This window comes from Trematomus bernacchii, unplaced genomic scaffold, assembly GCF_902827165.1.
Source record: "Trematomus bernacchii unplaced genomic scaffold, fTreBer1.1, whole genome shotgun sequence".
In the NCBI taxonomy this organism is placed as follows: Eukaryota; Metazoa; Chordata; class Actinopteri; order Perciformes; family Nototheniidae; genus Trematomus; species Trematomus bernacchii.
The window spans coordinates 8,945,073-8,973,055 of NW_022988050.1; the positions used below are offsets into that span (position 1 = coordinate 8,945,073).

At 39.8% G+C, this 27,983-nt stretch overlaps 3 protein-coding genes across 3 annotated transcripts; all 3 read left to right on the plus strand.

Moving 5' to 3' along the window:
• The first annotated feature begins 1,226 nt into the window (after positions 1 to 1,226).
• Positions 1,227 to 4,583, plus strand: rgrb (retinal G protein coupled receptor b). The gene is made up of 7 exons (XM_034118816.1): positions 1,227 to 1,526; positions 1,772 to 1,928; positions 2,554 to 2,675; positions 3,000 to 3,153; positions 3,334 to 3,451; positions 3,830 to 3,943; positions 4,162 to 4,583. Exons 1-7 carry the CDS (start codon positions 1,451 to 1,453, stop codon positions 4,303 to 4,305), a joined length of 885 nt encoding a protein of 294 aa, XP_033974707.1. The 5' UTR covers positions 1,227 to 1,450; the 3' UTR covers positions 4,306 to 4,583.
• Positions 4,584 to 10,391: 5,808 nt separating this feature from the next.
• Positions 10,392 to 13,277, plus strand: slc18a3b (solute carrier family 18 member 3b). Its single transcript, XM_034118817.1, has one exon. The coding sequence runs from the start codon at positions 10,922 to 10,924 to the stop codon at positions 12,488 to 12,490; it is 1,569 nt and encodes a 522-aa protein (XP_033974708.1). The 5' UTR covers positions 10,392 to 10,921; the 3' UTR covers positions 12,491 to 13,277.
• A 683-nt stretch (positions 13,278 to 13,960) lies between these two features.
• On the plus strand, positions 13,961 to 24,914 carry LOC117473303 (choline O-acetyltransferase-like). Its single transcript, XM_034118818.1, has 15 exons — positions 13,961 to 14,079; positions 14,676 to 14,789; positions 15,585 to 15,776; positions 16,502 to 16,620; positions 17,906 to 17,959; positions 19,082 to 19,262; positions 20,287 to 20,464; positions 20,564 to 20,733; positions 20,809 to 20,909; positions 21,000 to 21,128; positions 21,209 to 21,331; positions 21,422 to 21,563; positions 21,789 to 21,851; positions 21,929 to 22,066; positions 22,423 to 24,914. The coding sequence occupies exons 2-15, from the start codon at positions 14,745 to 14,747 to the stop codon at positions 22,687 to 22,689; spliced, it is 1,902 nt and encodes a 633-aa protein (XP_033974709.1). The 5' UTR covers positions 13,961 to 14,079; positions 14,676 to 14,744; the 3' UTR covers positions 22,690 to 24,914.
• Positions 24,915 to 27,983: the final 3,069 nt, after the last annotated feature.

Sequence of the window (27,983 nt, forward strand, 5' to 3'; positions counted from 1 at the left end):
GAAAGTGAGTTTAGACATTGGTGACATTTCTTTCCTGACATTAAAACTCTTGAGTTTTCTGTGCAATAGCAGGTACACATCTCGTTATGGTGTTTTAACATATACTTAACAACATAGGCCTATAACTGTTTGTAATATGTGGGTACTTTACAATAAGACTCTTATAAAGGGTTTACGAATAGTTTGTACTTCATTTATTAATTAGGTTGTGAACACTTTATACATCATTAATAAGCTTTTATAAGACATGAGATTAATAGGGCAACTGTGACCGGTTGCTTTCCAAATAATGAGCCCACATGTATCTGTACTGCTAAACCTTATTATAAATGGTAGTAACTCATTCATAAATGGGAATGTGTTTTACACTTTACAATAAGGCTCCCTTTTGGCAGTTATAAATGTTAGTAACTCGTAAATAAATGGTCATAAAGAGATGCCAAGAAACATCAAGATGGATGGGGGAGAATCAACTCAGTGAACAACAGATACCAAGGATGCTGGCTGATGAAGAAGACGAACTAAGCTATAGGTAGCCAATATAAGGCTTAGTCATCTTGCCAAATAGTGAGCCTATGAAAACTATGTTAGAACTGGTTTATAAATGGTTCTTAATGATTAATAAAGTGTTTACAACCTAATTAATAACCTAATTATAAACCCTTTTTGAATCCTTTATAAGGGTAGTCTTATTGTAAAGTGGTATCAATATGTGTATATATACACACAAATGTATGCAATTAATTTAGTTGACGTTTTAAAATTAAAAACCTAGATCAAATTTAAATGCGCAGTTCCTTATTATATTCATGGATAAAGTTTAAAAAACGGTCCAATAATACATTATTTATATAGACCAAAATTAAAAATGTGCTTCAGACATCGGAGAGACATGTCAATGAGCAACAATAACATGAAGCTAAAATAAATAACCATTAAATTGTTATTCTACCGGTTATGTTGTGATATGTGAAGTTAAACCTACAATATGTGGGGTTAACATGCTTCTTGGTGTCTCACATCTTTGCTAATCGATACACTTTCGTGGAAAACAACATTTCCCATGTTTCCATTTCCCCCCCATTAACCACAGCAACATAACAGCCGAGCCAAGTTGTTGAGGGAAAAGTTCGTCTCTCCAGAAAGTTTCCTGCTGTGGCCATAAATTCACTCAAATTGACCAAAATCACAGCTGAGCTCTGAATCAACAAACGTGCACCAAAGAGTTGAGCAGCAAACGCGCAAACTTTTGGTGATCGCACATTGCAGAAAGTCTGCTCGTTAGGACATTCTTTGGGGGATTTCAGGAGGGGTTGACTAAGATTAGTGTCTTTGTGCTTTTTCACGTGAAAGAGCCTTTATAAGGCGTCGTTTTGCAGCAGACGGTGGTGCGTTACACGGGAAAAGGACTTGGTATTTTTATGCAAAAGTTTGATTTGTGTACTTCAACATGGCAGCGTATTCATTACCGGAGGGATTCACGGAGTTTGATATGTTTACATACGGCTCAGCGCTTCTTGTTGGGGGTAAGTGAGTTCAACGAGCACACCGGAATCTTGAGACAATTAAAGGGACAGTTCACTCTGAATTCCCCTAAATAATAAAAGCATCTTAAATCAGGAAAATCCCAACCTTTCATGTTGTTCTCATTGTGATGTTAACAATTAAGCTGGTGATATTATTTACAACCTTACAAAGAACTGTGTTGATAAACTCAGACTAATAACAGTGTAAAACTAAATAGACATGTGTTTTCTTTTTTTACTTTCAGGTCTGCTTGGATTTCTCCTAAATGCTATCAGCATCTTGGCTTTTGTCAGAGTGAAGGAGTTGCGAACTCCCAGCAACTTCTTTGTGTTCAACCTGGCTGTGGCTGACCTCTTATTGAATATTAATGGACTCACAGCTGCGTATTCGAGCTACCTCAGGTATCAAAGATGACTTCTTTATACAAAGGCCCCTTGTATTCTTTATACAAAGGCCCCTTGATTTGATATTAGCCAATGGGTTGCACAAACTAAATAACCTTTTGGGTTTCACAATCCAAACTCCACTTTATTCAGGGTGGAACGATTATTTTTTCCACAGATCTATTGCAGGTTAACTAATAGGATCTTCATTTAAATGTTGCAACATTTACTTTTGTAACATCCTGTTAAAACCTCAGCAGGCCAGATTAACACACTAGGGGCCCCTATTGACCCCCCTTATTGTGTTGACCCCATTATGAACTGTGTATGAACCCTACACCATTTGTTAATTAAAATGAACCATGTTAGCACCAAAACTGCAATAGTAAGACAAATGATTAAAGTTGATTTTTGAATGACTGTTTTGGTGAACACCTAGAGTTTTTACCTTTTCAGGACTGAATAAAGAGCACATCACTCTTTGGGTCTCACATATTACTATTTGTCTATGTTTTCAACATTGTTTCCAACATGCTTTTACAGCCTGATGTAGTCGTATAGGAAATGTTTGTAAAATGTGGTGTTGGCAACACCCCCATACATGCTGGAGAATGATTTGTTTTTGGTTTGTTGTCCTCTCTAGATATTGGCCATTTGGTCAAAATGGATGTGCCTTTCATGGTTTTCAGGGCATGATAGCGGTCCTTGCCTCCATCAGTTTCATGGCTGCCCTCTCTTGGGACAGGTATCACCAGTACTGCACCAGTGAGTACAACACATCACCAGAAATGTTCCACTGTAATATAAAACATCACTAAAGTAAACCCATTTAATACACTGAATTACACAAACCAATTAATAAATATAGCAGGCATTTGTATTTGTATTGTCATCAGTATTCCATTGCGCCCTTAAAACATTGAAATAAATAATGCACTAACCGAATATTTCAGATTCAGTCTTTTTATTGCAATAGAAATAGCAAAAAAAAAGTCATTACACACGTTATTAGCAATCTCTAAACAAACAGATATTTAATCAAATGTCTACTCACATCCAAGTGACAGTATGTATGTGTTTATTCTGTAGAACAGAAGCTCTTCTGGAGCACCACGGTGACGATGACCGTCATCATCTGGGTTCTGTCCATCTTCTGGGCTGCTGTTCCTCTCATGGGATGGGCCGCCTATGACTTTGAGCCTATGAGGACCTGCTGCACACTGGACTACACCAGAGGGGACAGGTACAGTTTAGAAATATGCAATGCTAACCAAACTGGAATGTTGGCATGGTCAAAATGGCCAGTTTGCTGTTTTTCATCACTATAAATTCACAATGCAATGCCTATATTCAGCAGAAAATGACAAAACAACACCTACACTAGGTATGGCTAATTATTTTCCTCTTTGTTTCTTTTCAACAGGGACTATATGACCTACATGCTGACCCTGACGCTGCTCTACTTGTTGTTCCCAGCTTATATCATGATGTCATGTTACGACGCCATCAACAAGCACTTCAAAAAGATCCATCACCACAGGGTACATGTGCAAGATATATTTTAAAAGGAACTTCCACTTCTTTTTGTTTTGTTTTGATGTTAGATCAGTTTGACAGAAAAAAAAATGCCCTTTTCTAATTATCAACCTGAACTCTCCTGTCTTGTTTTAGTTGTTCCTGTTGTAGCTTACACAGTGGCCATTTTAATTGTCATACTTGGAGATGCTAACGCAATGAGGCCGCCAACATGTCAGTAGCTACTTAAGTTGAATGTGTGAATTGACCTCCATTCCTTAACAACAACAACAACAACACAACAACTACAGATGCTATGTTAGCATGCTAGTTTAGCTAGTTAGCATTTCCACTACATTTCATGTGTACAGCGACAGTAACACTTAATGAACTTTGTTCTCCAGTTTAACACCAAGGTGCCGTTGAGGGTGATGCTGATGTGCTGGTGCCCCTACGTCGCCATGTGTGTCTACGCCTGCTTCGAGAACGTGACCGTCGTATCTCCCAAGCTAAGAATGGTAAGCACTTTTTTTGTTTGATTTAACATACCATTTGGTGAGAAAATACCCTACAGAAAAAAAATAATTGACTGCTCATTTCTATCTCTTTGGGGCCTTATCTGCCAATACTTTGTTTTTATTATAGACCCTGATGCACAAAAGAGACCCAAGTTGTAACAAACTTGTACTGCCCTTTAAATCAAGTACTAACATAGAGAAAATCCTTGTGTTCACAGGTGCTTCCAATTATTGCGAAGACAAACCCCTTCTTCAACGCTCTCCTCTACTCGTTTGGAAACGAGTTCTACAGAGGCGGCGTGTGGCACTTCCTCACCGGAGCGAAGATTGTTCAACCGGATATTAAGTCAAAGCTAAAATAAAAGGAAACTCAACACATTCTGACAAGAGTCCTAAACAAACATTTGTCTTGTTGTAAACATAATTAAGCTCTGATGCCTGTACAGTTGTTATATTTTCATGTGTGGACTGACAGCTGAAACTCATGACAATCCCTGCATTTTTGACACCTGAGTAAGATTTCTGTACATTAGCTAAACGTTTTGCATGTAATGTAATAACTTTCAAATGACTGCCATCTGCAATGTGTCTTTAATCTGCTCCCCCTACATGTTAGACCACTTACAATAAACACTTTGTATTGCTGCTCTTATAATGTATGCTCCATCTACTTTAAAGCCGCATTGTTTTAAAGCTGAATAGCTGAGCTGCTTTGAGTAGGAAGTCTAATTTCTACATGTAACCTGCATCCAGACATACCCTCACTGTGTAGGTGGTTTGTAGTGATGTAACTTCTATATATAGTAAGAAAAGCAGAGACTGTATTATGCAATTATACTATGTGTAAACACCTGGGGTAAAGTCAACTTAAGCTCATTTGAAAGTATCTGATTCTCCATAAACTGATAAATGAAGAGGTAGATACTGTGTTAGATCTCATGTTGGATTGCCTTGTAGCTTAACAAAATTAACTGGTGTGCCAAAATGGAATTTACTAAGTACTCTTTGCACACTTCTTACATTGTGATGAGTTGTTTAAAAACAAATTGAGTTGTTGGATGCCACAATGCTCATAAATGCATTTTTTACCAAATGGACCGCATATCAAACCTGAAATATTTTAGTTAAGTTTAATCAGATAAACCTATTTGACTGAACGAAATGAGAATTCAAGCAGCTGGACTGACACAGTGGAATTTGATCGTTGAACCCAATTTCTTAGATTGCATGCAAGCCATTCTGTAGTTTCTAAATATGAGCCATTCATCCACTCCAAGGGAAAGAATCCAGCCTGCTGATCTCTGAGCTGCTTAATACATGCACTCCAGAAATAAGCCTGTGTCACAATAACCTCAGGCGCTACTGACGTTACTGCCAGGCGGCCGTCAGCAGGTGAAATCCTCTCTCCACCAATGGCAGCCTCACGGAGGAGGAGCCGAGAACCCTCTCATAGCCATCCAAATATATATTTCCGTTGATGTCCTACATTACCATAACATCTCATATATTTCACACGTGTCCAATCCTTTATCTTCTATTCTTTTTTATCTCAAGCTTTTAGTTTTGTCTGAAAACCCATTGACACCAGACCAATGCCTTTTAGAACTACACTAAACAAGTGAGACACACCTTTTTTTAAGGATTTTATTCCACATGCTATATTTATTATTATCAAAATGAAGAATCAGCAGTTTAATTGAACATTATATTCATATAATGTGACCTAATTACTCCAAATCACAGCATAATTGAATTGCTTAACTGGATGAGTTGGACACACTCATCTTTTAATACAGGATTTTGGTGTTTTTTTTCTATTTTCTATTTAATAAAATATTTATTTATTTTGTAATATATATTTATATTTGAATAACATTGTTGGTGTATATAGAAGAAGCAGTTGAATGTTTTAGTTTGTTTTTTTAAGACTGTTTCAAAAAACACAGAAAGCTAAATTAAGTGTAAAGTTGCTAAGCTACATTTGTCAGTCAGAAGGTCAGAAGGTTTCACAGCGCTGTCATGCAGCCAACTCTTTAGTGTCCTTGCAAGCTCTTTCTATCAGCAGGTATTAAATGCCAGGCATACTCATCTACTTCCTCATAAACTCCACTGCTCCTCATTCACCTGCTGATCAGGAAAGACAGGGAAATCCAACAGATTAGCATCACATTCGTGGAAACAGCCGAGTCATTGATAGACAGCTGATTGCAGGACAAGTGTTTATAGACTAGTGATCTAATTCGGTCAGAGCTGTAGATAGAAGCAGTTTTATAGCAACAAGCTCACAGTACCAAAGGAGAACGTGTCACAGACAGCTTGAGTTTAACAACACATTGAGCTAGAGACTCAATCGGACTTCTGTACAACCCTTTTCATTTGGTAGAGAGGAAGGATTTAGATTATGAACCCAAGGGATGAGGTGAAGGTGTTGCTGTCTGTGCTTGGATATGACCGTTAGATTAAATGCTAGTCACAGTCAGAGTAAAACATCTGTAATAAAACCTGACGCAGCAGAAACAGCAGCCCCACCACACAGGTGCACAATGTGTGACATGTTCAGAGATTTAATAATCAGATTGAGTCCTAAATAGCACCCGAGAAATAGGCTCATAGCCAGAAATGCTAATATTCTGAGGCCCCTGATGCAACTGAGAAATCTTTAATATCATCATCTCATCTCCAGTTTTTCTAAATTCATCTAATTTCTTCTTAACCCACCAATGTGACAGCACAAGTCATTTGAAAAGCACTACCTTAATAAAGACACACAGAAGTGTCCAATATCAAATGTTGTTGTCCAAGCAGGCAAGCACTCTGCAGGAGAGATAAGCCAGAACAAGTTACATTTAGATAAAAAGAGCCTGAATCAATCACTAAAATCCCTCATAATTCAGAGAATATTCATGACATGGCAATCCCTGAAGAGCCATGACACAAGTTACGATTTAAATATCCAAAACAGAACAACCAAGATAAAAAATGCTGTCAGTGGTGCTTTCCTTTTCTATTCTGAATCTCTTAGAGCAGGGGTGTCAAACTCAAATACACAGTGGGCCAAAATAAAAAAATGGGTACTAGTCGAGGGCCGGACTGGTTCAATGTTTATTGCAAAACGTATTGAAATGAACTTATTGCACATATTAAACCTGGAACTAACAAAGCTTAAATTATTGCCAATAAAAACAACATTAAACATTAAATAATCAGTTGTATTCATTTCTTATGGCTCTATCCGCAGCTTTTCCAGAGTCATTTCTTATGATTACATTTTTCCACAGGCCAACAACAGCTTCAAAAAAACACTTTCCCTCAAAGAAAAAAACAAACATGCCCTGTTGTTGCAAGAAAAAAAGTGCAGAAGGAAACATCCATTGAAACTCAGTTTGCTGCTGTAATGCTAGTTCAAGCCAGATACTTGGCATCTCATCTTGGGTGCAAGTTCATCAATGTTTGGGGTCAGACTCTGAGCTGAGGAAATCCTCAGGATTGAGTGAAGGTGTGCGTGCAATATACCGGCGGGCCTGATCTAATAGTAATTAGAAATGAACCTGCGGGCCGAAATTAAATCCACCACGGGCCGGATTTGGCCCCCGGGCCTTGAGTTTGACATATGTGTTTTAGAGCATACAATATACATTGTATTAACTGCAGCTTGATAACTTACATAATCAAAAAAGATGCATTTTAAAAGGAGGATTATGGTCAAAGAGCACTTTATCTTTTGCCAACTAATGATCTGTTTAAGTATACAAGATCCACTTGTTACAATCTGGGGGGAAAAACCAAATAAACAGACCGTCTTTCCCGTGTAAAAGCTGAGCGACAGAGGTCAATTGAGGAAAACATTGTTTGCATTAGCTGCCAAGTTAATGATAAACTCTGTATTGGCCTGATAAGCACCATGGTTTATGTTCAATTATTATTTAGATGAGAGCTTGTGAGAGAGAAAAAAGCAAAGGTTGCAGTGAAGTAACACGATACCGTCCAGGGGTCAGATTATATGACACATTAGACACAGGGACATGTCACATGACAAAAACAAAGCTTTTACGTAACACCGCATGTGTCGGTCCATGAGCCGTAACCATTTCTTTTTTCACACGATAACAAATTGTGTTAAAGATGTGGATTTGTTCTTGAAACACCTTTAAAAGGATTGTTTTCCAGATCTGGATTAGATGATATTTGCGTTACAGCCTTTCTTCTGGCCTTAAACCTCTTTTACATTGTCTTCAAAGGCCAGGTCACTGCCCTTATCTCAACCCAAAACACAAAGCCGACACTCTGAACTCCTGCAGACTCTGCCAAGCCACCAGCATGAGTGAGAGGTTGCAGTATGGAGTCACATCCCTGTATGAAATCTGTGTTAAAAAAAATGAAGCGCATTAATCTAACGACTGCTGCTGTGCCAAGCTTTCCTCATTAGTGAAATTGGGCAGCTATTTCCTGTTAGTTTATTAATGTTCTTTTTCTGCATCAAGCACGGCGAACACTGCCTGCACGTTACACGAGATCATCAGACAAAATGCTGCTTTATAAAAGTTATCATCATAAGCATTACAAAGTATTTCCTTTTTCTTGGTTGTACATTCAGTATGAAAATACAAGATACATCCGGGATAATCTAGTTTCACACAGAGGACACGAAGTAGTAATACATAGCATGAGGGACACAATTCACTGTTATTGTTATCTTAATAATAATTGTTTACAGTTGTAGTGGAAGTAAAATAAGATAAATAATCTCATAGGACCTTTTCCCAGATACTATTGTTTTATTTTGTATTTAAAGGGATGCAAGTATTATAAACTATTGTGTAGTTTATACATTCTACACAAGTATCTAAATTGAGCATACTAGTTCCCTGTTAAAAGATAGGAATACAACGTTTTGTTTTTAATAATTTAACTGATTTCAAAACACATTTTACACCATTTTGTAGCACCAGAAAATATAAAATGAATATATTCAATCACGTTTTAACTTGGATTGAAGAACTCAGGTTGATTTAAATGTGTGGTTATTTATCTTTCCAAGAAAGGAGTTTCCAGTCCTGTGTTTTGAGTTTTTTGTAGGGGCAACCCATAAACTGTAATACAATGCTGATAGGTAAAACAGTTAAACCATGGATTGCATTATGTGCTAGTCTTCACTGCCCTCTACTGGCAACATGATAATGGTTCTAGTAAAGAAATAGTGTTTCAAAAATAAAGAGGAAAAACAAACAAAGCTTTTATTCGTTTAACATGACGGAAACAAATTATTGGTTTGTTGTTTTTACACATTAATAAAATGAAATAATCTAAAACTACAGGAGACAATAAGGAACGAAAAATAAAAACATCAGATTTAAGTGATAACCAAAGTCATAGAGTGATAACAAATGGCTGTAATATCATAGATTTTTAAGCTATCTTTACCTTTATGGGCAACATCACTGATAAGAAGTGTTTTTAACGGGATGGTTTTACCGGTGTTGTAAGTCATTTTTTATTTCTACCACAAGATGTCACCCGTGTCCTGTATACCATCTAAAAAGGTCCCTTTACATCCCCGTACAGTGGCAAGATGTCCTGTTAGTAAGAGCTGCCTGCAATGGTCTTTTACATTCATACATGGTTTTGTGGTGGTGGTTGTTGTTGTTGTTGTTGTTGTTGTTGTTGTTGTTGTTGTTCACATGATTATTTCCTTATATGTTAAAGTTTTTACTGTTCATTCAAGTAATACTCTTTGTCTGTGGTGACAGGAGCTGTCCAAAGCCTCGTGGTGCTGACGTTTCTTCTGCTCCTGCAGCAGCGGCTCGTTTATGAGTTCAAGTGTGGTACACATTTAAAAAAACATCGCTAATATAGTAAGCTTCCAAAGTTTTCTTTTCAGCAACAATTAAGTCTACTGACATTTAATGAAATTTGATTCATATAGAGTGTTTATATTTGTTTTGTATTTATGTTTGTACTGTTTTAAGTCTCCTTTGGGATTTAAATATATTAAATGTACCCATTGTGGGTGTGTGCCTAAATACTAGAAACGTGCATGTTTTTTGTATATTATCTCGAGATTAACATTGTATAGATTTTGGTTTGATAAAAAGCTTGATTGATCGTTGTGAATCTGTTGGGTAAAGCACTTTAAGTGTTTTGTTGAAATACATAAACTTGCCTTGATAAAGAAGTATCACTACATCTACCTGCGTGAGCGTGTATGTCTACAAATGTAGAATTATAGAAAAGCATGAAAGAATAACGCCAAAGTGGAGAGTCACAAACTGGACAATAAGAAGAATAAAGCCTCTTTTTCTTCGACGCTCTTGAAGAGGCTCGCGAGATGGTGCTCACTGGCTCTTATTGGTTGAAGTGATTGCTGCCATGGTTGGAAATTAACATAAAGGAGGCGAGTGGCGAAGGGATCCACTTGGGGGCAAGCTGGTGATGCGTCACAGCTCTTGGTGAAAAGAGGAGACAAAAAAGGGGACTAAAATAGCCCCGAACCTGCGGGTTAATGTGCACCAATGGCCAAGAAGTCACTCGTGGTCTCAGAGCAGAGCGCAAAAGTGCCACAGGTGATAGGAGGAATGGACACGGAGATGAGAGTTTGCGCGTCCTATGTGTTGCAAATAAGTAACCAAAAATCGCTTGAAACAAACTTTGCCATGTAAGATTTGCGACCGAAACCTCTGCACGGTGCAGAAAGTCTGCGATTTCACCACGTCACTTCTCGGGAGATCATGAAACAACATCGGATGCTTCTGAGGCGAGGACACGTTGAGGAAGCTGAAGAAAGCCATCTTCACCGATGAGGCAGCCAAGTTCCCCTTCGCCTCTCCCTTTACGCACAGGCGAGGTGAGGACGGAGAGCATCACGCCAATGTAGAGGAAACAACAATGAGTCATCCGAGGTGTTGAAAGATCGACAGCAGACGGGAGAAGCACAACAATTACAATTTGTAATTGAAAATCGTTTTTTTTTAAAAGCACATCATGGATGGAGAAGGAGGATCATCCGGGCTGGTGAAATCAGCCGCAGTAAAACTGTCCGAGATGGGTGAAAAGACCAAGCAACTAGGCACCGCGATGAGGGATCCCCACCAGCAGAGACGGATCATATTAGTGATTGTTTGCGTGGCTCTCCTGCTGGACAATATGCTGTACATGGTAATCGTGCCAATTATTCCAGACTATCTTGCTGAGCTGGAGAGTGAGCAGGCAGAGCACGTCCACGTAGTGATACACCCCAACTCCTCATACAACAGCACAGCTCTAGACAAAATCAACAGGAACAATCTAGATATCCAGATAGGAGTACTTTTCGCATCCAAAGCCATCCTGCAGCTCTTAGTTAACCCGCTGTCGGGAACTTTTATAGACCGTGTTGGATATGACATTCCACTTTTAATCGGACTCTCTGTTATGTTCGTGTCCACCTGCATATTTGCAATCGCGGAAAACTACGCAACTCTCTTTGTGGCCAGAAGTTTGCAGGGTCTGGGGTCTGCCTTCGCGGACACCTCTGGATTCGCAATGATAGCTGACAAATACACGGAGGAGTCGGAGAGGAGCACGGCGCTGGGCATCGCTCTGGCATTTATCTCTTTCGGGAGTCTGGTGGCGCCTCCATTCGGGGGCGTCCTGTACGAGTTTGCGGGCAAGAAAGTGCCCTTCATCGTGCTCGCCTGCATTTGCCTGGCGGACGGCTTAATGCTGCTGACCGTGATCAAGCCGTTCTCCAACAGGACTAGAGAGAACATGCCAGTCGGTACCCCAATATACAAACTCATGGTTGACCCGTACATTGTTGTGGTGGCCGGGGCGCTCACAGTGTGTAACATCCCCCTGGCCTTTCTAGAGCCCACCATAGCCAACTGGATGGAGACCAACATGCACTCCACTCAGTGGGAAATGGGGCTCGTCTGGCTCCCAGCCTTCTTCCCCCATGTCCTCGGTGTTTACATTACGGTTAAATTAGCAGCAAAGCATCCACATTTGCAGTGGTTTTATGGAGCTTTAGGTATGGTTATCATAGGAGCGAGCTCCTGCACAGTCCCTGCATGTAAAACTTTCGGCCAGCTCATGCTGCCGTTGTGCGGCATTTGTTTTGGCATTGCACTGGTAGACACTGCTCTGCTGCCGACTCTTGCGTTTTTGGTTGACGTTCGTCATACTTCAGTGTACGGTAGTGTTTACGCTATAGCAGATATTTCCTATTCTGTTGCTTATGCTATGGGTCCTATAGTGGCCGGCCAGATAGTGCACAATTTCGGGTTTGTACAACTTAATCTGGGTATGGGCCTCGTCAATGTGCTTTACGCACCAGCCCTGCTGCTGCTGCGCAACGTGTGCCAAATGAAACCGTCCTACTCAGAGAGAGATAACCTGTTAGAGGAGGCTCCGCAGGGGCTATACGATACTATCAAGATGGAGGAAAGGAGAGCTAAAAAGAAGGGCTACAGTACGGCAGGGAATTCCCTGTCAGTAGATGAAAATGGGTTTGACCCGTTTAGAGCACAGCGGTCTTTGTCAGAAGAGTCGTCCGGTCCGGAGTACACTTAGCCCGGCCACACTCTCACCGCCCCCTTAACATTCCCCTGGAGATATTTGGAAAGGTTAAAGTAAAGTACATTTTTATTTAAGTACCGATGTGCAATATAAACACCCAATCACCCAAATCATGATGGTGTGACCCGCTTTCCAGAGTTTCTTTTTTGACTGTGATTTCATTGTGTCGAACAAGTCTATGTGGCGTTTGTCATGGACGTATATCTGGAGTTTTGTGAGAGATCTATCAGCTACTGTTGAATTTGTGTGTACTGTAAAAAGATATAAATAGATAAATGTGCGTACAAGATTATATGGGACCAACTATAAACAGCACATTTCCCCCTTACACAAAATAGCCTATATTTGTAGTCTCTGAAATAACTTTTTTTACTTGCACATCAAAGGCCTGATTTTCCTCTTTGTTTGTTACAAAAAATCGTCCGTTTCAATTTTGTAACACGTGGGCCTGTTTGTTGTTTCTTTTTAATTCAATGTTTTCTGTTGTTTGAAATTAAATGTATCATAATACATGGATTTTGTACATATGTGGATATATGCACAATGTAAATGTTTGCAACATACGTGGACCTCTACAAAGTGTGTGTGCGTTCGTGTGTGCGCGCGCGTGTATGTATGAAACATTTTGTCAAGACGTAGCCAATGAAGTCAGTCTCCTTCAGATGAAAAAGTATGTATTCATTTATCAATTGTCGTTTTAATAAATCTCTGTTTGAATCTGTGTGACACTGCTGATTTCATTTTTATTTCAAGCTTCAAACGAATCAAAACAAACTGACTGTTGGACCTATTTTGTTAAATCACGAATTTGGTTTATTACATATTTTAAGAAGCATTAAGACACATTGGTTTAAAAGACAAGTCACATGTGTATGTCATTGTGTATGAAAAACGACAAATATTAATGTGATGAATAAAAAATAATGATTTTAACTTTGAAATCAGACTTTTGATTATACACCTCTTTCACAGTGCACAACCAACGCACATAAAGTGCAGATAAATCCACAATATGAAAACTAAATAAAACACAAATCAACAGACCCAAGTGCGCAGCAGTTTATACAATTAGGCTCAAGCTGCAAAGCAGATTTATTTTCCGCACAAGTGCAGCATCTATTGTCTGAAATCAGTCAAACTCTGCAGAAAGTGCAAGTCTTGAATCTGAACCTTAAAAGCCGCAACATTCTCATCTCTGCCGACCCACAGGACCATCGCAGGACCATCACAGGACCCTTGAATGTCAAACCAAAAAATGGCCACCACTTCATTCTTCTATGCTAAATGTATTATCGGGTGTGGGCAAGGGAGGGGGGGGCGAGCTGTCAGATAATATGTTCCGCGAATAGATTTCGATGGGAGGAGTTTCTTGCCCCAAGGGGGTAGGTAGATGCAAACACCTTCAGCATCTTTTCCGAGGCGCGCTTTTATGTGGAGCCACAGCCGCATGGCGAGACGAGGGGACGGGGGAGAAGTCCAGCGCCTGAACGGAGCTCACTAATATGGGATTTCACAGCGTGGAGGTGGGAGGCGAAGTAAACTTCCACACACTTCTCTGACATCGTCAGTGGTGCACCGGTCAGGTAAAGTCACTTTTCTTCTCTTTTGTGTATGTGGTTATTTGAAACTTGTTGTGAGCTTCTTTGGCGCACTGAGACTAAGAATATGCATTTTAACAACTCATTTAATCTACTTCAAAGTTCTCTTTTCTGTGAATACGAAATGTTTTTCATTTCTTATTATTATTATCAACGTTTTTTGAACAAACAACTTGCATCCAAGGACAAATTATTCTCAAAAATCGTTCCAAATGTTTTAGTTTTAGAACTTTAGTTTAAATCAAAATGCCATTACAAAGTCAAACGTATCTGAAAATAAGCACGTGCACGTTTACGATTTATTGGCTGAATTATTATTCGTTTTAGGATAAATAAAGCTTTTGAGACATACAGGGATGAAATGAGTTTTTAAGAGGCGTATCTCTTTGCAGTGGTGAACGATGAGGCGCAGCTGGGATTCAAGGACATGCGGCAAATTGCATTAGGTTACAAAATGAAGAAGAATGGAAGCCCGCTGGTTCACTTTCAGTAGTCCCATTGCTCAGTAGGCTTAATTGTATTTACTGCATTTTTAAACTTGTCTGCTTTCTTTCTCAAATGTCTTTACATGCTTCGTGCAGGGAGGACTGACCTCAGATCGTCTCTACAGGCTCTCCATCACTTCCCCTTGACTGGACAGGAACGCAAAGATGCCAATCATGGAGAAAGAGACGGGGAGAACAACAGTCAGCCAAGTATGAAAACATGTCATTGTCTCTATAGTCAAAGTGTTTTTCTTTACATCAGCACCCACTCCTTATCTTTTACTATACCTTTTAACACGGAGCGCTGTTGCTGTCCATGGTGCTGAAGCGGGCAAAGTAAGGCCTGATTTTCAGCACCAAGTACAGCGGCAGCAGCATTTACTCTAACCTACCGCTAGGGGCGAAATGACAGCATGCCTTTTACCTTTCAGGGGTATAAAACCTTATTGCAATGATATAGCAAATGTGCTGTAATGAAATCCACACCATGACAGTGGCACATTGTATCATAATGCTGTTCTGTGGTTTGGTTGGCTCTACATTTGTTTTTCAATGTTTTTTTCCAGGGTAAAACTTGATGTGACTTGCTCAAAATAAATAAATAAATAAAACGACACAATCCCTGATCCCAGGAATCCAAAACTAGACCAATTATTTTAAGTCCCAACAAACTGGTCAATATTAACATATTGGGCTTCTTCGGTTATCATTATGCTAATGATCAAACATCAGACAGAAAAGATAATCAATTTCCCAACCATATAGAAAACAAGTGTTTCATGTCCCAAGGGCTGTCTAATGTTTTCTTAAATAGGCCTCAAAGCACTAAGGATGAATTATTAACTCAGTGTCTAATAATAACACATAAAGAAAAGATGTGTTGGAATTCCCCCTTTAGCTATGAACCCACCGTGAATCAAGAGGACATCAAAATGCTGAACAGCTGCAGTTCTTTCATTACTTGTTACAAGTATTTACACCAAGCTGTTTTTGATATGACCTCAGGTGTTGCCAAAGGTCCCTTTGCCCCCGCTGAAACAAACACTCGACACTTACCTGAAGTGTGTTCAACACCTGGTGAAGGAGGAGCAGTTCAAGAAAACAAAGGCTATCGCGGAGAAGTTTGGGGCTCCCGGAGGTGTCGGAGAGGTTCTCCAGAAGAAGCTTTTAGAACGGAGGGACAAGACAACAAACTGGGTAACACTGCTACTCTTCGCTGTATGTGCATCAACTGGGAAAACACAGAAAATAAAAACGTTCTCAGTCCTTCCCCTGTATCAATAAAGATTTGTTTTGGCTTTATTCGTGTAAAAGAACAGTTGGATGCATTTCTCCTTTCTAGTTAATCACACTCTCATTTGCAAAACTCAACACAGTTATTGAAAAATCTTTCCCCGGATGATTTTTCTTCAGTCAATAATCTTTCTGTTTCATGCATTATCATTATAATCCAATGTATTTACAAAACAGAATTTGTCATCCGCATTAAGCATTGATTCTGTCTTTTTGTTATAATATGGCATCCCACTCTGCTTCGGCTCTATAAAGTGTGAAAATAAAAAAATGATATGATCTCAAATTCTTCTATACTAATAAATAACCCATTCATAAAAAAGTTGAAGAAAGTGAAACCTCTGAGGATGAAGATTTATTGGAGCCTTTGTAGCTTCAATCTCTCCACCTGCAGTCAGTCCACAACTCATCCTGCTCATCCATCTCGCCCCCCCCCCCCCCCCCCCCCCCCCCCCCTCACACACATACTCTCTCCCACTCTTATTTACACCTGGCAGTGACACACTGTAATGGTTGTTCACTCTATTGCCCATACGTCTCACCTCTGAAAGTATTAACTGGAGTCCAAAATGTTGAACAAAGTCTCAACACAATGTTCTCTCAAAAAATGTGCCTGTGTTTTCATCTAGATCTATGACTACTGGCTGGAGGACATGTACCTGAACAACAGGCTGGCCCTGCCGGTCAACTCCAGTCCCGTCATGGTGTTTCCCAAGCAGACGTTCAGAGATCAGAAAGACGCCCTCAGGTAAGTGCTCGACTCGTGGGTCTGTTATTGTAGAAAGGTTGCATGTGATGTACATTTTTACTGTATCCACTCTCCTTCCTTATCTTTGAAAGAAAGAAGCAGACAATATGAAAAATATGCATCTGAATTAGGACATTTACATTTTTCAGAAAATATCTGAGGCATGTAAACTTCAAGAAAAGCAGCCAACAGAACAAAATACAATTTATCAATTAATCTCACTCAAGGTTGTCTTCAATCTGCTTCTTTTCTCCAACCAACCATCCACATCCCACAGATTCTTAGTTCATTTTCACAAAAGACATTTCACATTGTTCAGATGCTGCAACCTAAATAATGTTTTTCCGTATAATTTACAAACAGCTGCAGAATCATTTTCAGTCAATCCGCCTAATATGTTCAGCTCTGTGGGAAACCCTCTTTTCACTTTGTTCTAACTGTTCAGTCATTTTGGGAAAAGAGGTAAACTCTAATTTAATAAAAAAGTACATAAGTGGACCAAGTTCCACCAAAGAAAGTACTTCCTATCACATAATAACTCCCAGAATGCTCTGCAACATCACAGATGGTTGGTTGCAGAAGTTCTCAAAAGGTACTAGAAGTGACAACACACTACAATGCCATGTGCACAATATATCACTCACTTGTGCAGCCACTGACAGGGTTTATGTTTCTCAGCAGACTCAGATAAAGATCTGAAACACAGACATGAAGAAAATCACTGGCATCATCTCTTGGCCAAATCTCTGCCCATTATTAAATGAGCCGTGCTCCACCGAACATTACTCCAGTCCACCCAGCCCTGTAACTCAACATCATCTTTTGTCAGCTCATGTCGTACTAACTGAATACTTCCAGAGCACCCCGAGCTGGTAATGCACTGACACAGACACTTATTAGATTGGGAGTGACAGGGCCAAGCTCTCCACAGAGACTGCTAGTCAGCCTCATTTAGGGGTGTGGTACACCGCGGCCGCCTCCTTTGTATTGATCTGGCTTTGAACGTAATAACACCAAGACAAATGACACACAACATGAGACCTGACAGGGCTCTGTGTTTTCCCTATTTGCCCACACCGCCCACTCACACGTACCGACTAACTCTCTGTGTCTCTCTCACAAACACAGATAAACGCACACAGCCCGCCCACTGTATCCTACTAATTTACCATAATGAGATTACTGTTAGTCCTGTGAGAGATGAGAGTAGATCTAATTATAATCCAGCCAGTACACTGTGTATGTTCAGAGTTTCTATACATGTCAAATTTCTCTCTCTTTTAAGATTTGCTGCTCGTCTCGTCAGAGGAGTGTTGGACTACAAGGCTCTCATTGATGCGTAAGTTTACCTGTAATAGATAACCTGTCTCACCCTCAGTGTCCACCTGCATGCCCTACACCTCATCTATGATGAATCAGCAGAGGATGAAAATAAAATGGAGTATAATGATAAGTGATAAAGTGAGAGTAGGGGTGTCCAAACTACGGCCCGGGGGCCAAATGCGGCCCTCACTCAGCAAATTAAAAAAGTATAATGACTTAAAGGGGACCTATCATGCAAAATGCACTTTTGTACGTCTTTTCTACATGAATATGTGTCCCCGGTGTTCCAGGGAACTCACCAAGTCTCAGAAAACACAACCCTCTCTATTTTCCTCCATACCCAAATCTCTAAAAAAGGGGCTGCAACGGATCTGATAAAAACTGATCCAGATTTGAACACTGTCCTGACGTCAGGACGGTGGCGCTACGGCTATTGGGCCAACTCCACCAATCAGGAGGAGACAGCCACGGCCATTGCCGTTCGAAAGCGCTGGAGACGCTGTAGTACATATGCCAGGCCAGTAGATGGTGCTGTTCTCACTGAATCTGCCCTTGCAAAAACAGAGCTAGAAATTGTCAAATTGAGCAAAATGAGGCATGGCTAAAATGCATGATCTGTTTGGTATTTTGAAGGAAAAAAAAGTATAAATATGCCTTATAGGTATGGTCCTACACTATATTATTCAAATATAGCATGATAGGTCCACTTTAAGTATAATACACTTCTGCTTGTCTTATATTGTACTTCTTAAATATATATGTTCAAATATATTACACAGTATTCATGTGTTAATAGGCCCAATTTTCAAATAAATCCAGTCAATTAAAGTTGAAACATTTTTCTAACAAATCTAAATTGATAAGAAAAAAGCCCAATGACAAATTCACATAACAACCTTGAAATATACCCTTCATATTTCCTCTTATTATAAGCAATCTGAAGCTTCTGTTTTAAGGAATGAGCTGCCAACACAATAAATGAAACCCTCTGGAGAGCTGTGTGCTGTCTTTTTCTTACAGAATACCTCTAGTGAGAGGCCCAGCCCTTCGTATGTTTTTCTGTATGTGGCCCTCGGAGAAAAGAGTTAGGACACCCCTAGTCTAGAGGTCATTTGATGTGTGTAATAATGTCTCTCAGGCGAGCGCTGCCAGTGGATTTTGCTCGAGGGCAGCTAGCTGGGACCCCTCTGTGCATGGAGCAGTACTACCGCATCTTCAACTCCTACCGTTACCCGGGGCAGAAGACAGACACGCTGAAGGTCCAGATGAAGGCAGCCTCCTCAGCGCCGGAGCACATCATCGTGGCTTGCAAGAACCAGGTCAGCACGCCGGCTTCTGAGGAAACCTTTCACACTCCATCACACTTCTAACTGGAGACAGGTGCCTGTGCATTTGAGAGAACATATAAGTACATGTAAGGATCCTTTAATGTTATATTATTATTTCCTCTATACAGTAGCTGTGGGTGAAAGTGGTCAGAACGTCACATCAGACACAAGAACCCCAATGAACATGATCAGTATTGAATATAATGGTTTTTTATCCAGTAACAGGCAGTAGGACACTTGTCTTGAAGGAATTTAAAATAAATAAATAAATTAAGGGTTAGCTTACTAAGAAGGAAGTATTGCCCTGTTATTTTTAACTTGAAGATTTCCAACTCAAAAGAGACATTTCTAAAACTGTAAAGCATGGTAGACGCTTCATATTGTCCTACAGTAGGCATATATCAATCAACATAGACATTGGATTTGTGTCACATCCGACTACAAATGCAAAATCGTGTTTCTAAAACGATCACATTTAACAAATGTCTTAAGACCGCACAACAACTCTCTTAATCCACAATAGTGATTCCCATGAATGTATAAAACGCCCGTAGCCAACATGTCTTAGGTCCCTGTTTTCATTACATTTAGCTCGCAGACTGTGCCTTTAAATGACCGCAGAAAAAGGCACAGTGGGAGCTCCCACCTGGAAATGGTTCTGGGAACTATCAATCTGTGGCACATAAGGGCCCGTCCCTGTGGAGATACAGGCGGTTAACTTCATTACTGTTGATTTAGTCTGCCAGAGCTTCCTTGAGATGCCGGTTTAAGTGATTGCAGTAGAGGAGCCATATTTAAGGCAGCAACTGGCCATTTGCAGTCCTTACCATAATTACCTAGTTACCTATTTACCTGAGTGGTCCAATATTGTACCACAGTAACAATAAGCTCAGATATACATTTCTCATAGCAGGCAAATCTGAACACAAACAAAAATCCACTATTAAAGTTGCCTCATGTGACACAGTACACAATGAAGAAACATATGATTTCTGTTATCCATTTTTCTCACTAGTTCTTCGTGTTGGATGTAGTCGCAAACAGCAAGCAGCTCAACGAGACGGAGATCTTATCCCAACTGGAGAAAATCATGAAAATGTCCGAAAACGCCAAAGAGAGACTCCCTCCATTGGGCGTCCTGACGTCTGACGGGAGAACAGAATGGGCACAAGCCAGAGATGCACTTACGAAAGGTCTGAAACGCATCTTTTGAGGAGGCTTTTTATCAACAATAAACTATTTTCAGACAAATAAACAAAGTCTGAAATCTGATACTTCTCTCCTCCATCCAGATCAAACCAACAGGGACTCTCTGGCTCTGATGGAGAGCTGTATGTGTGTGCTGTGTCTGGATGAGCCGTGTGGTCTGGAGGCTAGAGACACCACCCGGGCCGTGCTGATGCTGCATGGTGGAGGCCGGGAGAAGAATGGAGCGAATCGCTGGTATGACAAGTCGATGCAGGTAGGGCTGCACCAAGACACTTCAATCCTACATGAATGTAGAGTTTGGGCTTTTAGCTAATCCCCCTTCTCTCAGTTTGTTGTAGGAATGGATGGAGTATGTGGAGTGGTGTGCGACCATTCCCCATTTGAGGGAATAGTTATGGTGCAGCTCTCTGAATACCTGATGAAATACATGTAAGTCAGTGAGAAAGATACTCTAATTATCATTGTCTCAATAAATGCTGCTGAGACCAACAGTGGATGTGATGTTGTGTTCCCGAACAGAACAGGAAGTCCCTCCAAGATGGCGAGGGCGTCCAGCATCAGAGACCCGCCCCCTCCGAAAAGGCTGCTCTGGAAATGTAACCCACACATCCAAGGACTCTTAGCAGCATCTGGAGACAGACTCCAGAGGCAAGACCATGAAACTAAACTTTAAAATTAATCATTTCTATAAACATCATGTCTTATATTTGTTGCGCTTTCTCATTCAGGCTGGTGGATAATCTTGACATGGATGTTTTAAACTTCAACGTTTATGGAAAAGAGTTGATCAAAAAACTGAAGATGAGCCCGGATGCATTTATACAAGTTGCCTTACAACTTGCATTTTACAAGTAAATTCATCATCTCTATCAATGAATGTGGCCATTAATAAACCCTTTAAATATACTCATTAATTAATGTGATTTTGTCCCGTTGTATAGATGCAATAAAAGGCTGGTGTCCACGTATGAGAGCGCGTCCATTCGGCGATTCCAAGACGGTCGGGTAGATAACATTCGCTCTGCCACCCCCGAGGCTCTGGCCTTCGTGATGTCCATGACAGACGAGAGGGCCACTTTCACCGTGAGTCATTTTTCTCACTTTGACCCCAATTACTGAATAACTCCCACATTACTGTTCATCACGCCTGCTTAGATGAAACAGGTGCGACCAGTGTCCCCGTCCAAACAGGTGATGTCCCTGCAGATTTAAACGTGTCCATGAAAAATGAATTTACTGGCTCTCTTTTTGTACTGTGGAATAATGCCATGCTTTTTTTCCCCAATTTTATTTGTACTTCTTTAACAGGATTCAGAAAAAATGAAACGACTGAGGGACGTAATTAATGCCCAGACAAATTATACAATTGCAGTAAGTATTTTAAACCATTTGCCATTATATTAATTCAATTATTAAAAAGTGAAACTAAGAAAACAATTATTTCGTAGGCTATCACAGGAATGGCAATAGACAATCATCTCCTCGGGCTTCTGAGAATCGCAAAGGAGCTCAACATGGAGAAGCCAGAGATCTTCAGTGATGAGACGTATTCGACCAGTAACCAGTTCATCCTTTCTACCAGTCAGGTAACAGGTTTTGTTTTCATTTTAAACAAATAACATGTTCTCCTCCTTGTAATTTTTGCCTTGAATCAAACTTGATTCTCTTGTGAGCAAAGATAAATGTGATAGGAAACAAGTCGCTGCAACAGAAATGTACTTAATTCTTGTTGGATCCTGATTAAGCTTCAAAGAGATCGTTTTTGAAGGTACATTGAGTCCCTCAGCTTTTCCATGACATGACCATGATTACAAGAAAGTGGAGATCAACCACATACTCTTGAACGTGCACAGTGACTCACCAAGATTCCTCATATAAAACAACAATACAAATTGTTAGTTGAAAAACTGTTCTAACCCATTCTGTGTCCTCCTGTCGTCAGGTTTCTACCACAGTGGAAATGTTCTGTTGCTACGGCCCGGTGGTGCCCAACGGCTACGGTGCCTGTTATAACCCGCAGTCGGACCACATCATATTCTGTGTGTCTAGTTTCTGGGAGAACACGGGGACGAGCTCGGCTGTCTTCGTCAAAGCCCTGAACGAGAGCCTGCTGGAGATCAGGGACCTGTGCAATAGAAGCAGCGCTGCGGCTACCAAACCGGCTGGTAGCGGCCAGGGAGCCGGCCTGCCTTATAAATCAGGGAAGTAAGCCATTCACAGAGAGCATCTCCCACTCAGAGGCTCCTCTGAACAACCTAAGGCTGCGGTCCATTAGTATTATTGGATAGGGCGGTTCCTAACTGAAGGAAATGACCTGATGTTTCAGGCGTATTCTCTAAATCTCAAGGATATGTGGTTGAATGCTTCCTTTCTTACCCTCTTTAGCACAGGGTAGACTGGACAGGAGATAATGTGGTCCCACAATTCCTGGTGGCAGCAACATTTCAATTGACTGCTCAACCACGTTAATAACATCCGGCATCACCAAATGATTTGGTGTTGGAAAATATTTACTTCACACGTCCTTTCCTTTGTCCTTATTATTCTTCATTGCTTCTTTCCTTGACCTCATCAAGGTTAAGGAAAAGTGGTTAGGGAAAGACAAAGGAAGATTTTTTTTACTTTTTGACCGCAGCCTTAGACCTAGACTAGAGTAGAGTGTTTTTTGTTGTCTGTGCAATAGTGTTCCTTTAACAACAAAATGCAAAGCCTTAAACTTATTATATAGTATGTAAAGGGAACTTTTTGTTGTTGATGTGTGTAGACATAATGATTTCAGGTCCAACTATGGCCCTGTTTGACTCGGCAGACTGACGTTAAGTTAAGCTGCCTTTAGGAAACTGAAGCCATGCACTCTATGTAACACTGATGAAAGGGGCAACTCCTCCATCAGAGAGAATCATATGAGTGATCCCAATATAAATATATATAACGCATATAGAGTAGGAGTATAATATATGAGAGGTTTCTGAAAATAAGAGTATATTTAAGTGAATTATAACAATCATGACATCCTGTAAATGTGATTCTGTTTCACGTTGTTCTTGCCATTGTAACAAACTGGATCATATATACTTTATATTATACTAGATCCATTTTGTGCTCAAGTTAAGTATTTTTGTATTCTATTGACGACACCACAAAGGTTGCCAAAGATGTTGTGTATACGTGAAGTCTGTCTGATGAGGCACTTTAAGATAATTATATTGATATATATATGAATTCATAACTGTAAACATAGAGAACTGGTTATGAATCATGTGTTTAGAGGGAGAACATTATGTGGTGTTAGTGGCACTTTTGGAGTTTAGATGTATGTGTTCCATAGCAATAGTTTAAAAGTGTAGCTTTTAATAAACAGTGCTGCTTTGTAAGTCAAATACAGTCCAGTGGTAATAGAGGCAGACCACTGTGTTCGTGTGTATACTGTAGAAGTGCTTTTTATTAATGGTAGAGTAGGGGATGTATTGATATACTGTAGTGCAATAACACAGTAGCAAGTGCAGTGAGGGTATATGTGCAATTTAGCAAATCAACAATTGCTGTAGATGCATGGAGCTTGTGTAGTATTAAATGACCTATTTTTGATACTCAGAGATATTGGTGACATTAAAACATGCATGCTGTCAAAATGGTCCATTCAAAGTGTTCTGTGACTTGGATTCTTCAAAAAAGATATATTGTGTTTCAATCTGGGGTCTGCTGTGAAAATGTGAGGATATGTGTTGTCCTGTTGTATTCAGATGACAGTTGTTTGATCTCCAAATAATCAGCCAAACTGAATGTGAACCATCCTCTCAAGAAAAGACTATATAAGCGACACACGTTGCATGTTTATTCTTTCAAACTAACTGTATTTTTATATGTTCACCTGAAAAGATTAAATATATAGTAAAATACTTGTGAAAGGTACACAAACGTAAGAAAAATGCCTTAAAATAAAGTGATGCAAACTGTTTTCCTGCCAGATATTCTATAAATGTTTCATGTTTTACCTCTGATGTTCATTTGAACTGTTCTACTTGGTGTTAATGGTGTAACCTGAGTGATATCTGTAAAAGAATGTACTATTTGTTATGTGTTCTTCAGTGGGTTCCCCCTTTGTCTTGTTCATAAAGAGTCATATATAATCCCTGTGAGTAAATCCAGCTGTGATATCCATTGAACCGTGGCATAGTAATAATGTGGCCTGATAAATCATTGATACACTCATCCATGACAACATTTGTGAATGGTAATTAACGTGTAACACGTCCTTGACAGGGATATTATAGTGTTTTATGAAGCCATTTAATATTCAATGAATGTTCAGTGGAAACTCATATGTTTATGAAAAGAAAAGAAAATGTTGATTTATTTTTTTAGGCTACAAAAAAATGGTGTTGATAGAAGACATTGCTAATTTGAGTTCTGATAAAACTGTTGTTTAGATAAATCTGATACTCGATTTAAGAAAATAAAATGAACATCGTGCTATTATGTCTAATAGTGTCAGTGTGTTCTTTTTAAATGGATGCCTTGTGTATCTTATTTCTTAATATACATTTCTTCGAGTAGATTGATGCGTATGTATAGTCAAATGCGGACATGGCAGTCAAATCATTAAATGTTGTTTCTGGGTGTTTATTTAATTTGTGCCATTCGACGGATACAAGACATACATACAGTTTGGAAATCTACATTGGTTTCCACAACTGATAGAAAAATAAAATCCCTCTTGTGTGTTGCTATGCTCTTAATCAGAATAGATATGAAAACTTAATTTAGTCACTGTTTCAGAAAAACAGCTTTTACAGTAATTGCAGCAATGTTGGAAACTCATTTCTGACATAAACTAAGCTAAGATGGACCTTTATTTATCCCCGTTGGGAAATTCAGGAAGCTAAGGAACATAAGCAAAGCTAACATGTCTGTGAAGGAAACTCAAACCATGATATTTGGCCTCAAGTACAACTTTAACTGCAGAAACCTCTGGACTTATTTGCATGGGGTTGTCTGTTTGCAGCATGGCCACTTAACTAACACACTCCCAACAGATGGCCTCGTTTTCACTGGCATCTGATGAGGTGTTCGGGGAGAAACCCACATTTAATTCTCCATTGGTTAAATCACTGAACCAGGTCGATCAAGTGCCCGGAGAAAATTAAACATTTAGTCAAGCTCCCATGAACTGGTACAATTAAACTTGGAATACAAAGCAGTTCAGTGTGTTAAGAGTGAAATCCCTAAGTCTACAAAGAAAATGAAGACTTTGAGGGAAAAGTATTGTGATCTTTCAGATATCATTGCAAGAACTGCACCCTCACACAAGCTTTCCTGCACGCAGAAAGTGTAAAACCCAATTTCTTTTTTCATATGCTGGTGTTGTGATTGAAAATTACGTTTTTTAAAGTTTTAAGGAAGAAGTCCACAATCCCAAGTGCTTCTCAGTGTTCCTTAAACTGTTCCGTTCAATACCAAGCATTAGTCTTTACCTTCCAAGATGAGCATGAGCAAGGCCCGACCTATACCTAAACTTCCCTACTTATGAGAATATAGGAACATTATGAGGTATTACTTACCTTGAAATTATTTGTAACCGTAAACCTATTATCTAGCACAAATTCTGATCTAAACATCTACATTGTTTTGCCCCTGTTAATTAAGATACTGGTAATAAATATGATTCAGGACGGCTAGTTGGAATACGTTTTTTATAAACGTTTTACAACAACTCAGAACAGTGGTTATTAACGCTCACAAACAGGATTGTTGAACTCTGGAAGATTATTACGGCAGCAATTATTGGATTTTCCGTCATGACGATCGCAAACAGAAACAAACAATCAACTTTTTTGTCCTTGCTGGATTTAGATATTGAATTCACTGTGAGGAAAAGTCTCCTCACAGCTCTAACACCGGCTGTCCAGCAGCGAGGCTATCGACAGAACATTAAGCCGGGTCATCTAAAGCCCGTGCTGGCGGCGACCAGAGCTTTCACTGTGTGAGGAGCAATAAGTGACAAGGCTTGGCATCGAGATCAATGGTGGAAGCCCACCTGGAGATGGATGATGGGAGTACATTACCACTAATAAGAGTCTGCCACACTGCAGACAGAGACAGAGCCTTACCTGCTGGCTGCTATCGACTGGAGAGGGGAGCAGAGGGGAGCAGGGGGGAGCAGGGGGGAGCAGGGGGGAGCAGAGCTGTCCAACCAGAGTCCCTCCTCCCTGCTTAGAGGCTGCCAGGGTCCAAGAAAAATGAAAGGCCACTGAGGCTGGATTTCTACCTTACCTGAGAACGACAAAGCACGGTCAGTGTATCTGTAAATCAAGACCCTCATACTTAAAGGCCACCTATTGTGCAAAATCCACTTTTTCATGTCTTTTATACATAAACATGTGTCCCCTCTGTGTAAAGAGATTCTGAAAGTTTCAGGCAAAAAGGTTCGCTCACTTTTTGTCCTGATCCATTTATATAAAAACCTGTCTGAAAATGATCTGATCAGATTTTGGCCTCTTTATGATGTCATAACGATTTTTTGGCTTGTGTAACCATTAGCCAATAACCAACCAAGGTAACCCCCCCCCCACACACACACCTTATCACCTGAATCTCCTCCTAGAGCATCTAAAGTAAAAGACAGAGAATCAGCACTTTTGAAACAGGGCTGAAACAGAGGGGATTATGGGATGCTACAAAAATGCATTATCTGTTTGGTATTTTGAGCCAAACACTTCAGAGACATGTTTTGTATATATCTGAGAACTATAATATATTGATAAAAAACAGTATAATAGGGGACCTTTAATATAAATAAACATCCTCCATAAAAAATATGCCTTGGTAGGTTGAATTACAAAGAGATCCACATCTGTACAACAAGACATTGAAGGTGATCTTAGCAGGAATAGGTCATAAATTGGGTTAGCAAATATAAATGACTATAGCTTCATTTGAAGTGAGCAAGGTGTCAATTAGTAGAAACACAGCTTCCTGTCCTCACATCTGACCATGGACATGCTCCGCAACACATCAGCTTAAATCATGTCATGTTCTGTAACCACTCATCGCCATATAGTCCTAATGAGCCTCTGTAATTAAACCTGTGTCCTGGAATGACAAATAACAGCTACTAGATTACTATCTGACTCCATTCAACAGCCAATTAGTTACACTGATCCTGTCAAATAAATGTGTTCCACAGCACGATTAATTGATTAGGTAGTTCGGGAGTCATGAGCAATGATGCAGCCACCTTTGAAAATTAAACTGAGCTTGACATTATCCATCTAAAACGGTGTGTTTTGGTTTTAGATATTGACATTTAAGAAGGAAATTCAAAGACAGGACCACTCTTACAATCTTTCAATTAAGGTGGTGAAGGACTATATTATAGCTGTCTGTTTTCATTCACAAAGGAGTTCAGATAATGGCCAATCTGGCATTTATGAGGAAACTGCACCCAGGGCAGAAGCTACATTTACATACCATCTTGGAGCCTAATTGGGCAAGAAGTGAAGC

What these genes read in the sequence shown, in the direction of transcription:
- rgrb (XM_034118816.1), top strand. Translation starts at nt 1,451, where the DNA reads ATGGCAGCGTATTCATTACCGGAGGGATTCACGGAGTTTGATATGTTT. An exon ending in GCGTATTCGAGCTACCTCAG is followed by an intron (nt 1,929 to 2,553) that starts GTATCAAAGATG and finishes TGTCCTCTCTAG; the next exon opens with ATATTGGCCATTTGGTCAAA. An exon ending in GACTACACCAGAGGGGACAG is followed by an intron (nt 3,154 to 3,333) that starts GTACAGTTTAGA and finishes TCTTTTCAACAG; the next exon opens with GGACTATATGACCTACATGC.
- slc18a3b (XM_034118817.1), top strand. Translation starts at nt 10,922, where the DNA reads ATGGATGGAGAAGGAGGATCATCCGGGCTGGTGAAATCAGCCGCAGTA.
- LOC117473303 (XM_034118818.1), top strand. Translation starts at nt 14,745, where the DNA reads ATGCCAATCATGGAGAAAGAGACGGGGAGAACAACAGTCAGCCAA. An exon ending in GGTATGACAAGTCGATGCAG is followed by an intron (nt 20,734 to 20,808) that starts GTAGGGCTGCAC and finishes CCCTTCTCTCAG; the next exon opens with TTTGTTGTAGGAATGGATGG. An exon ending in TTACAACTTGCATTTTACAA is followed by an intron (nt 21,332 to 21,421) that starts GTAAATTCATCA and finishes CCCGTTGTATAG; the next exon opens with ATGCAATAAAAGGCTGGTGT.